The sequence below is a fragment of the Salmo salar genome, chromosome 12 (assembly GCF_965601325.2).
Source record: "Salmo salar chromosome 12, fSalSal1, whole genome shotgun sequence".
Classification (NCBI taxonomy): Eukaryota; Metazoa; Chordata; class Actinopteri; order Salmoniformes; family Salmonidae; genus Salmo; species Salmo salar.
The window spans coordinates 64615462-64628328 of NC_138302.1; the positions used below are offsets into that span (position 1 = coordinate 64615462).

The window sequence follows — 12867 nt, forward strand, 5'->3', positions numbered from 1 at the left end:
GCCAGCTAACGAAGGTAAACACACCTCTCCATAGCCTATGGCAGTTTGTCTTGAGACAGTGCCAAGAGGGCACTTACTGCCAATCAGGCCATAACAACATACAGTAAAATAGCTCACATTTGATACCACTGAGAATGTGGGAGGGAGTGTGTTTGCACGTACACTGCGTTATAGGAATGTCTATGCTATTTGTGGTTCAATATAGACACCAACTTGGCAGGACTAGCTGTCAATTCACCATCAAATCGAAGGAGATCCATCATCCAATCTTGGCAATAAAATAAAGAAAGTGAGGCAGGAAGGAGTCTAGCAGAATTGTAAAGAGTCACATTCAAGTAGATGTGATTGAACTCATAATACAAAATAATATAATAATAGATAATGTGTTACTGTGAATATGAAGAGTGTGTGGAGTTGATTTAAAGGAGTGTCTTACCTTGGCCATCTGAGCCTGGACCCCACTGGACTTCAGGGCGCTCACCGCTTTCTGGGCCGCTGCCGGACTGTCGAAGTCCACGAAGCCATAGCCTACACAACACATATACACACACATTTCCTTACAGTCATGAATGTGTACATCGTTTTCATGATTGATGAGTGAATTTGGCATTCAAAACGGTTGTTAGATAAATTACAGGTGCTTGAAGTCTAAAGACATTCCGTGAAATTACAAGAGCTTAGTGCATGCCACAAAAGCCCACCAGTCCCGGTACGACATATTTATGGCCTTCTACGGCTGTTGTTTTTTGTCCTACCGACCGTGTGCTTCCACAGCATGTTTAACCAATGCCACTCTGTGGATGTGGCTTCATGAACTTCATGAATACAGTGTAGCAATAGACCTGTAACCAGACTAACACTATAAAATGATTTCATATAGACTAATACAGTCTAATATTGTACAATGCAGCTGTGATCAAGTTTTGAAGTCCATAGGTCCATGATCTTGTTTAAGGAGACAACACAACACTATGATCTTTCCAGGTTAAATGTCAGTGGCATCTGTGTCACGAACCAAACAACTTGTTGAACTCTGAACTCTCACCTTTGCACTTGTTGGTGGTTTTGTCCAGGATTGCCTTCGTGGACACAATCTTCCCATATCTTCAAAACCAAAACACAAAAACATGACATCAGACCATGTGCGGAGGAGGTGACTATCGGACATTACCTGGAAGCTCTCTTACATTTAGACACAAACACTTCCTTCAGCTGAGTAATTCACACACACACACACACACACACACACACACACACACACACACACACACACACACACACACACACACACACACACACACACACACACACACACACACACACACACACACACACACACACACACACACGCACCCATGCACACACCTATTCCCAAGGCTGTGGTTAAGGTGTAAACATGAACCATACACGCTCTTCGACTCAATTGTGCTTTTTTAGTGTGATCTCTACTGGTGCAGAAACACACTTGTCTGTTCTCTCACCCCTCCTCCTCTTTGTCTGTGGGGTTGAGAGGTGGAGTGGTGATGGAGGGGGTGTACAGTAACTGTGTTCCCTGGTGTTGTTTTCAGCTGGCAGGAGAAAGAGCCCCAGGGCCAAAAACAATTTGTTCTGGGCTTGTCTTTATCCCTGCCTGTTCGCTCTGATTCCTCAAAATACACACACACAGGTGCTTTTAGCAAAGCAGTTGCTTTCAAGTGTATTGGGTTGCACAAAAACAGTCAGTGGGAAGCCAGAAGTTAAGTACAATTCCATTTCAATTTACTGTGGAGCTGGGCAGGACGGTTGGTCCTTATATATATTGAATTTCTTTTTTAACCTTTATTACACCGCCTAACAAGCAAAGTATGACATGTGTTCTACCCTCTTCTGTCTTTGAGTCTCTAGTGACTCTTGTCAAGGAGTGACGGGGAATTCGAGACAGAATATCTAAAGGATCGTATTATTAATTAAACAGACACACTTCCTTTCTGCTTACCTCATGTCAAAATAAATGAACCCTAGAAGTTCTACATTTTTTTGTTCACATATGGAGCATGTGCAGGACTTTTATTTTGAGTAGTTAACCAGCCTTATCAGACGGTGTGTTCATGGTTCTCACATGTGAGGTGCAAAGGGAAGTGGACACTGGCGCTACCTCGCTCTGCTATGAGCAATAAGGTGCATGAATTGAGGAGCAAACTGAAGTGAAGAGGAAATTCAGAAACTCTTGGAGGGTAGTGGAAGCTGATAAATGGGGTTCTTTAGCCTATTGTTAAAAAATAAAAACTAGCCCATGCTTCATCTGGTTTTAAAATTGCAGACAGCAAAATGAAAAAGGCTTTTATATATTTCAAAATGCCCCCATCCTTAACAGCTTCTACCCTGAAGCCATAAGACTGCTGAACAATTCATCAAATGGCCACTCGGACTCTTTGTTTTTACACTGCTGCTATTCGCTGTTTATTATCTATGCATAGTCACTTTATCCCTACCTACATGTACAAATTACCTCAACTAACCTGTACCCCCGCACATTGACTTGGTACCGGTAGCCTCATTATTGTTATTTTATGATGTTACTTTTTGTTCTTTTTTTTTTTACCTTTGTTTATTTAGTAAATATTTTCTTAACACTATTTTCTTAAAACTGCATTGTTGGTTAAGGGTTTGCAAGTAAGCATTTCACGGTAAGGTCTACACCTCGTGTTTTCGGAGGAGAATGTGACAAATAAAATTTGATTTGATTTGTTCAGGAACCAATCAGAATGGAAATACAAGTCAAAACATGGTTTAATTGGTAAATGACTTGCAAAAAATCTGACTAATAGCCAAGCTGTATGTCATTTTAAAATGTATAAAAGCTTCGGTCATTTTTCATTTGTAAAATCCAGATGAAGATTAACAAATTGGTTTTACCTTTAACCTGTTGGGGCTAGGGGGCAGTATTGAGAATTTTGAAAGAAATATGTGCCCATTTTTAACTGCCTCCTACACCAACTCAGAAGCTAGGATATGCATATTATTAACAGATAGAAAACACTCTGAATTTTCTAAAACTGTTTGAATGGTGTCTGTAAGTATAACAAAACTCATATGGCAGGCAAAAACCTGAGAAAAATACAACCAGGAAATTAGAATTTTGTGGCTGTACTATTTTTGAGTCATTGCTAATAGATCACACAGTGACAAAGGATTCATTTCGCACTTCCTACGGGTTCCACTAGATGTCAACGATCTTTATAAAGTTGTTTGAAGCGTCTATGATGAACAGAGACCGGATGACAAGGAAGAGAAGTTGACGTCCCTGGGATGTCGTCACTTCATTATTGCACGCACCTGCGCGCGGGTTCATGTGAGGCGAGACATTTTTCCAAAAAGTTTTTCAAGACACAGGAGAGGTCGGGTTGAAACATTACTGATGTTTCACGTTAAAAATGGCACTAAAGATTGATGCTAAACAACGTTTGACATGTTTGAACGAACGTAAATAGATAATTTTTTTTACTTTTCGTCGTGACTCCCCCCCCCCCCCCCCGCCCTACTTTTGAGTAGCCTACCGAAGCGCTAACATGGAACAACTTGGAGTTATTTGGACATAAATTATGAACTTTGTCGAAAGAAACCACATTTGTTGTGGACCTGGGATTCCTGGAAGTGCCAATGGATGAAGATAATCAAAGGTAAGGGATTATTGACAATAGTATTATTGATATTAGATGGTTACAAGATGGTGCTAACCTGTATATCCTAGCCTATTGTTCTTAGCACAGCACCCCGTTTATTGCAAAGTGTGATTTCCCAGTAAAGTTATTTTGAAATCTGGCAATGCAGTAGCATTTACGAAATGTTAAACTATAATTCTTTGAATGACAATATTATAATTTACCAATGTTTTCGAATAGTAATTTTGTAAATTGTAACGTTGATTCATCGGAAGCATTTGAGGGGAAAAAAATTCTGAATTTCACCGCTACTGTAAAATGCTATTTTTGGATATAAATATGAACTTGATGGAACAAAAAATGCATGTATTGTATAACATAATGTCCTAGGAGTGTCATCTGAGGAAGATTGTCAAAGGTTAGTGCATAATTTTAGCTTTAGCTGGTTATCTGCTTTTGGTGACGCCGGTCTTTGAATTGACAAAACATTACACACAGCTATTTTCAATGTACTCTCCTAACATAACCTAACTTTATGCTTTCGGCTGTAAAGCCTCTTTGAAATCGTACAATGTGGTTGGATTTAGGAGATGTTTATCTTTCAAATGGTGAAAAATAGTTGATTGTTTGAGAAATTGAAATTATTAGATTCTTGCAGTTTTGAATTTCCCGCCATGGTCTCTTGACAATAAATCCCAATACCGGGATAAGATCCCCAACATTTATCAACTTCCACTGTTCTCCAAGAGTTGCTGAATTTTCTCTTCAATTTCACAAGTGAGGTGAAATGACACAAAGACTTTGCCACGGACACGAAACAAAGATACAAATGTAGCAACTTTGCTACCAAACCCATAGGAACAACTAGAATTTGACCATTCAATGTATTATCTGGGTGAATATTTTTCTAAGTGCACTGGGGCTACTAAATATTAACAAGCATAGGCTTACGCAACTTACATTTTAGCAATTTAGAGGCCTGAATGCATGGTTCTCCTTAGCACAGTAGGTAGCATATGGGGCTTGTAATGCCAGGATAGTGGGTTCGATTCCCAGGACCACCTATATGTAAAAATGCATGCATGCATGACTGTAAGTCACTTTGGATGAAAGTGTCTGCAAAATGGAAAATATATATATATATAATTACACACCATCTGTCCTGTATAGCCATCTGATAGTATAGATTCTTACAACTGTTAAATAGGCTATAACAAAACCTTTGTTTCTGGTGGTGCTCTTGTGCCAGGAAGGGTCCCCGAAATGGACAGAAATATTGTCGAGAAAGGGGCACACTTTCCCACACCAATGAGCAAAAGTATATTGTTGTCTAAAACTAATAATTTGTGTGGTTTCATGAGAAAATTAACATGATATATATGTACCATGCAGCCAAAATTAAAGCCAACATTTGATGTTTAGTAAAACAGTTTAAATTAGAACATAAATGTCTACTGGAACAAAATAATATTAATAAAGCTCACATAATAACATACAAAACAGTGTTGAGCAATCTAGTCTAGAATAGGAAAGTTAAAGTACTGCTTAGTAGAGTTGTAGTATGCGGAGTAACTTTAAAGCACAATGGTATACACGGTATAAGAAATAAAATGAATGTCAGAAGTGGGATTGGAACCCACGCCTCCAGGGGAGACTGCGACCTGAACGCAGTGCCTTAGACTGCTCGGCCATCCTGACTTCTGCTAGGGAGAGAGAGAGGTCCTGCCCGCCACTGTCTCTGTGTAATGCAGTCAACAAGGGGGGCTGGTGTTCTATTGGCTGACCCTGACAGAGCACCGGGGCTGAGTGTACACTGTAACCTGATCTCTCTCTCTCTCTCTCTCTCTCTCTCTCTCTCTCTCTCTCTCTCTCTCTCTCTCTCTCTCTCTCTCTCTCTCTCTCTCTCGCTTCTCTCTTCTCACTCTCCCCTGCTCCACTAAAGCCTGGCTGTTAGCATTAACATCCCCACATGGAGTAAGATTGTTAGCCCTAAGCACTGACACAGAGGCAGATTTGCTTTCATTCCTCTGTTGGTTAACCTCTCTGGGCCAGTGGGACGCTTGCGTCCCACCCTAATCAACAGCCAGTGGAATCGCGTCACGCTAAATGCAAAATCTCATGAATGCTATAACTTCAATTTCTCAAACATATGACTATTTTACACCGTTTTATAGATACACCTCTCTTGAATCGAACCACGTTGTCCGATTTCAAAAAGGCTTTACAGCAAAAGCAAAACATTAGATTATGTCAGCAGAGTACCCAGCCAGAAATAATCACACAGCCATTTTCAAAGCAACTAGCATGCATCACAAATACCCAAAACACAGCTAAATGCAGCACTAACCTTTGACAACCTTCATCAGATGACACTCCTAGGACATCATGTTACACAACACATGCATTTTTTGTTCGATAAAGTTCATATTTATATATAAAAACAGCATTTTACATCGGCGCATAACGTTCAGAAAATCTTTTGCCTCAAATGCTTCCGGTTTATTAGCGCTCCAATTTACAAAATTACTATTCGAAAACATTGTCAAAATGTAATATTGTCATTCAAAGACTTATAGATTATCATGTCTTGAATGCCATCTCTTTGCCAGATTTAAAAATAACTTTACTGGGAAATCACACTTTGCAATAAACGACGTGGTATGCCCAGAAAAATAGTCTAGGCTATACATGTTTTGAGCCATCTTGGAACGATCAACCATCAAAAATACTATTGTAAATAATCCCTTACCTTTGATTATCTTTATCAGAAGGCATAACAAATGTAGTTTTGTTCAAAAAAGTTAATAATTTATGTCCCAATAGCGTTAGCGCGCTCCGAAGGCTAGTGAAAATGTACTGTCTGCGTCTGACTTGTCGTCAGGAATGAGCAAAATAAATATATTTAAGTTCGTTCAAACATGTCAAACGTTGTATAACATAAATCTTTAGGGGCTTTTTCAACCAGGGCTTCAATAATATTCCATTGGGATGGTTGCATTGTCTTTCAAAACGTTTCGAAAAGGGAGAGTACCCATGGGCGCCGACGTCACAATGGTAATGGCCCATTTCCTGTGACCAAGGTAAACATCCTCTCTTTCAGTCAATTTTGATGGTGGGAGACTCAAAACACTTTGTAAAGACTGGGGACATCTAGTGGAAGCTTTAGGAAGTGCTAAATGAATCGCAAGCCACTGTGTGTTTCAATGGCAAATGTTTGAAGTGATATCCACACATCAGATTTCAGTTTCCTGTCAGGATTTGTCTCAGCGTTTTGACTGCCATATGAGTTCTGTTATACTCACAGACACCATTCAAACAGTTTTAGAAACTTTAGGGTGTTTTCTATCCAAAGCCAATAATGATATGCATATTCTAGTTACTGGGCAGGAGTAGTAACCAGATTAAATCGGGTACGTTTTTTATCCAGCCGTGTCAATACTGCCCCCTAGCCCTAACAGGATAAAATTATGGTAAGGATTAGGAGTTGGGGTAATCTGATCCTAGATCTGTGAATAGGGAGACATTTTTACCTTTAGCCATATGTCCACAACCATACAAAAACACTCAATACCGACTTATTGGTGAACAGACAGCTGTAGGATCTTAATTTGAGCCAGTTTGTTACAGCAATCCTGCAGCAGCAATGGACATGTTTGTAGGGGTTGATATATTTTTTGTAAGGAAAAATCAAGTACACTACAAGTTTTAAATGTCCTGCATTGCAGGAAAGTTAACCTGCAACAGGGTGATTAAATTAAGATCCTACATCTGTATGCTCTTCGCCATATGAGTGTGGATAAGCCAGTGGAAGACTGTTCAAGGTGTGCAATATGCTATTATTTCCAGATCCTATTCCCATAGGGCGGCACTCAATTGGCCCAGCGTCTTCTGGGTTAGGGGAGAATTTGGCCGGGGTAGGCCGTCATTGTAAAATAAGACTTGCCTAGTTAAATAAAGGTTAAATAAATATTATATATATTTATCTTTTTAAACCCTACTGTATACTGTACGTGACAGGCAGCATGGCTCAGCTGTTGATAGGAAAGCTATATGTTAATCAAACAGATAGTAAATGATGCACACTCACACATAGCCAATACTGCAAGTAAAGAAAATCATATTACTATTAATTATATTGCATGGTTAAAGGCTCTGATTTTTGGGATACATTAATCCACATAAAGCCAGATTTCCATTCCTCCTTTGATATCCTCATATTACATGAATGCACTTGGAGTGCCTCATCCCATACACTGCTGCAATAACCACGTATCAAACTGTAAAACAAACATAACTGTCATTTGAATTAGAGCATTACAAGAGTGTTACATAAAGAGACTGTGTGTGTGTGAGAGAGAGAGAGAGAAATGGCTTGTGTTGTTGTTGACAAAGTCAGGCATTCTGTCGAACAGTTGAAAGGTTGTGAGGTGGTAACTCTCTGACCTTCCTCCTACCTCTACTTCATCAACAGTTGTTGTAAAGGGTGTGAGTAGTTGGTAGGGAGGGGACGATAGGGGGGAAGAAAGTCTTAGCCGTCAACTCTGACCCACTTACAAGCCTGTGGCATTCTTTTCCCAGCATGCCATGATATTCTTTTCCAAGTCAATTAAGTTTCCCCTCACTGGTTGGCCTTCTTCTCAGTCAATCCCCCCCCCCCCACCAACATCCCCTTCTCCAACCCATATTACACAAATTCACCCATCCCTCTCCAACTTGATGTCAAACTCCAGTCTTTTCCCTGTTAAGTCCCTGGTTCTGTTTTAAATAGCCGTAAAAAAGTATTCATCATTTCTAGGTCACTCATCCAAACAACGAGATCAGGATGCATCCACACTGGTCCCTACTAACAGAGGATGTGTCTGCGTCCAAATGATCTCTTCTTTCCAAAGTGTGCACTTGTATACTTCCCTTCAATAATTTGAAAGGAAATATGGTGGAAACTCTCACTAGCCCATGCCTCCACCAATACAACGCTTTTAAGATGAAATATAAATAATTGGGATGCACCCAGTGTGTGTCCACATTGTTGATTCTGTGTCCCAGTCTCCCGTGCCTGACCCCCTACCTCCTGTAAACCCCAGTCCATTAGCCCCCACTACTTCCTCAGAAGGTATGGGGTAATAGTAGAATGGAGTGGTTTGCTGGTGCCTGGGCTGGATGTTATGGTGTGTGTGCCCATTATGCATGCCCTTGATGCTTCTGGCCATGGTTCCTAATGTATCCATCTTTCCTGATTGTTCATTCAACACTACAACACATTCATCTCCAGGCTTGCTGAATGGTAACAATCTTTTTAAAAAAAACGATAATTTTTTCCCCCCAATTGGTAGTTACAGTCTTGTTTCATCGCTGCAACTCCCGTACAGACTCGGGAGAGGAGAAGATCGAGAGCCGCGCGTCCTCCAAAACACAACCCAACCAAGCCGCACTGCTTCTTGTCACAATACCCACTTAACCCGGAAGCCAGCAGCACCAATGCGTCGGAGGAAACACCATGCACCTGGTGACCGTGTCAGCGTGCACTGCACCTGGCCCGCCACAGGAGTCGCTAGTGTGCTATTTTTTCCCAGTCTCTGTTTTTTCCTAGCCCTTCTGGTTTTGACCCTTGCCTGTCCTGATGCCGAATCCGCCTGCCTGACCACTCTGCCTGATCTGACCTCGAGCCTGCCTATCCCCTTGTACTGTTTGGACTCGGAACTGATCACTGAACCCCTGCCTGTCCTGACCTCAAGCCTGCCTATCGCCTGGTACTGTTTGGACTCTGACCTGGTTTATGAACTCTCGCCTGTCCCCGACCTGCCTTTTGCCGACCCCTTTTGGTGTAATAAATATCGGAGCTCAACCATCTGCCTCCTGTGTCTGCATTTGGGTCTCGCCTTGTGCCCTTATAGCACTATATAGGGCAGGCCTGGCATTACGTGATTTTAGGGGCAAGGCCATTTGGCCTTCAAGAGGTGCCCAATCTGCCAAGGCCACCTGCTAGGGCACCAAGGCCATTAACCAAAACAGCCAATTAAATTGATTTGAAAAAATGAAAAACACTAGCTATTCTGTTAAGAAAAACACAAGTCTATGTAAATGTGGATAAATAATTAGCCTACATGTCAAAGTCTATGATTGGCTACAATCTGTCTTATCCAGACCAATGCTGACGGGAGGGAGGCACCAGAAAATGTAGCCAAAATTTAATGCGACTTTTAATTACACACACATACATATATGTGACTAGTTTCAGGAAACTAGGCATATGTCGCAAGTCACAACTTCACAGGAGAGGCATTTTTTTATTTAAAAAAAAAACGTTTGTTTGGCAGAAATGCCTTTTGGAACATTTGAACTTTCATGTGCCTTAATAAGAAACTTGTACGCCAACTGTAAATACCAATAAAGTTGTTAAATTACAAGCCTAGTTGGTTTAGCCACAAAAAAAGACAGGAACCTTCCTACTAGCCATGATTGGCTGAGATAATGAATAGATTGGACATGCCGAGAGATGAGTTTCAGATTGGTCTGCCGTGTAGCATCTTCTGTCTATAAAATGAGCTGCTCGTTATGTGTAGATAATCCTTTCTACTGCATTTTTTTTTTCGGGCAACGGTGGCATCTGTGACGAGAGGGAGAAAGATCGGATTCTTATGGCATTGCACACGATCAGTATGAACCAGAGTGACTTGACACAACAGGCCAAGCAAGCTGTACAAACAAAATGGAAAAGACACAGGACGTCTTATTTAATGAAAGGGGTTGCAATAGGCCGTGAAGCGTTCATCCATGTATACGGATAAGAGTCTAGCTAGAGTTTCAGATATAATACTTTACTAATTTTAGCAGAAAGTTGTTTTCATTACAAGCTAAAGCTAGCTAACATTGAACCAATTTTGGTTAACTTTAGCTAGCTATAACAATCGGTTTGTATTGCTAGAACTCTATGGATTAGGATTATGGTTAATCTTTAGTTATATAGCTCAACAAAGACTCCACTTCGCTAGATTATTACATGACACATCAAGTTAGCCAGGTGCGTCTGACGGTGATTACAGCTATCTATTGTATAAAAATGCAAAAATATTTGTATCTGGAATTTGTCTTTCAGCATCAGTAGAACACGCCTGACTCTTCTCCACCAGTCATACATGGAGAATGGTCTAATGCCTCCCATCAAAAAGAGAGCTGGCCCAAGCAAGCACAGGTTACACCTGAAGCATGAGGACTTGCAGCGAGTTGTGAACTTCATCAAAACTACGCAGAGGATATTGCAATAGTATTACCAGGACGCCACGAAGGACACAAAAACTTTGGTGGAAAGCTGCTGCCATCTCATGTGACAAAAGCAGCAATGTGGAATCTCTACAAGGAATCGATGACACCACTTGGTATGTAAAGCATAAACAACACGTTTTGATTATTCAATTGACCTCCAACATGATTGGCACTACTTTTATTGATCTCACATTATTTATTTATTTTTCGAAGGTACGTGTAGTTGTGCTGTCTTCCTTCAGGAATCTGTGGAGAAAATTGCTGCTCCACATCTCAAGCACAAATGTTAATTTATCTTAATGTTCTTTTGTTGTTTGCAGATGCACTATCCTTCTGACCCTATGCAGCCAGGTCCCATCTAGTTTTTAACTCATTGCAGGTGTAGCTTGTTTGGTGTCTGCTGTGAAGGAATACCACAACAAATCAACTGCTTGATTGATGAAGGCATGTCATCCAGCAAAGGCAGCAGCGCAGTCATCAACTACATGCACCATTTCTTCACCAACTACGGAGTTTGGGAAACACGTGTTGACCTGAATTGTGATAACTGCAGTGACCAGAACAAGATTGTGCTGCTCCACCACAGTCTGGACCTTCACTTCCTGATCACAGGCCACATCAAGTTTGCCCCCGACTGGTGCTTCGGCCTCATCAAGCAGCACTTCAGAAAGACCAGAGTGAACACTTTGTCGGAGATTTCTGATGTTGTGAAGGACAGCACTGTGACAGGGGTCAACATCCCACAGCTGGTTGGACTGGAGGATGGTACGGTGCTGGTGGAAAGCTATGGCTGCCAACAATACCTGACTACGTACTTCAGGCCACTGCCACAGATTAAGCAGTATCAGCACTTCAGGTGAACATAATTTTCATTGCATTGTATGAGGTTATTCTTCTTATCTAAACTTGGGAGGATAATTGATGTTATGCAAGGTTGTAATGTCTTCTCAATTTTTTTGTGTTATTTCCTATTTTACAGCTTCGATTCTCTGGAGCCTGGTATTGTTGTCGCCAAGTAGCCTTCGGACTCAGTTGGGACCAGGTTTCAGCTGCTGCGCAACGCTGACATCCTTCCTCCCATAGATGGTCTGCCTGTACAAGCACCACCTGGACTGGACAAAGCTAGACAAATTTACGGCATACTGCCATGTGCGTATTGCTGCACGTATAAAGTGAAGAAATAGCCTAATACTTTATCAACATTTTAAGCTAAACGTTCTGATCTGTTACATCAGTCTCATTGATTTTAAACGGGTTTTTTTTATGTACTGTGGATGTATTAATTTGGGATCTATTGTCCCAGAGTCTGTTTGGAATATTTATTCCTCGGACAGAATGACAAGCTGACCAATAGATTAGGTCAACATTTGTACTATGGGGGATAGTAGATTGACTAAAGCTAGCTCCCTTTGCTGTTTGTTACTCGTCTTGTTGGCTGACGAAAAGTAAACGTGGACAGTTATTCTAACATCTTCAAAATGCGCCTTGGAATTCGATAAGAAGGACGCACGCCATTGCATCCCCGATGGGTCTGTTTTCACTAGTAGCCTACTTCAGGGCTGCGATGCCCGTGAGAATGACCCAATTACGTAACGGGCATTGGCTAATAAGAATTGAGGTATCTGAGAGAGCCATGTGAGTGAGAGAGAATTTTAATTATTATAATCAGCCGAAGGGCACAACGGACACTTTGGCCGCAAGGCATGGATCTTTTTAGGGGGCATTACGGCCAGGGGGCAGTGACGGTCAAGGTAGTACATGCTGCTGGGAAATTAAAGGCCTGATATAGCAAATATGATGTCATTTGGGACACATCCTAGGTATTTTGATGGCCAAGATGATCATAGAGTCCTCCTCTAACCTCGCTCCCACTCCACAGGAGCTTAAGTATATGTTTGAGTGAGAGAGAGAGAGAGAGAGAGAATTATAAGTGTGTGTTGTTTGTAGGCGTTGACTTGTTGGGTGT

The 12867-nt window shown here is 41.2% G+C and overlaps 1 protein-coding gene and 1 non-coding gene across 3 annotated transcripts in view; both read right to left on the minus strand.

The window, feature by feature from the left end:
* Positions 1 to 12867, minus strand: part of LOC106565464 (RNA-binding motif, single-stranded-interacting protein 2) — a 61699-nt gene that overhangs the window by 21825 nt on the left and 27007 nt on the right. For both annotated transcript variants that reach the window (XM_014132673.3, XM_082959227.1), the window contains exons 3-4: positions 1046 to 1104; positions 437 to 528 (exon numbers count right to left, since the gene is read on the minus strand). In XM_014132673.3, coding sequence (XP_013988148.1) covers positions 437 to 528; positions 1046 to 1104 — 151 coding nt within the window. The remainder of the gene's footprint in view (positions 1 to 436; positions 529 to 1045; positions 1105 to 12867) is intronic.
* Positions 5257 to 5339, minus strand: trnal-cag (transfer RNA leucine (anticodon CAG)). The gene has a single exon. It is a non-coding gene; the product is annotated as a tRNA-Leu (tRNA).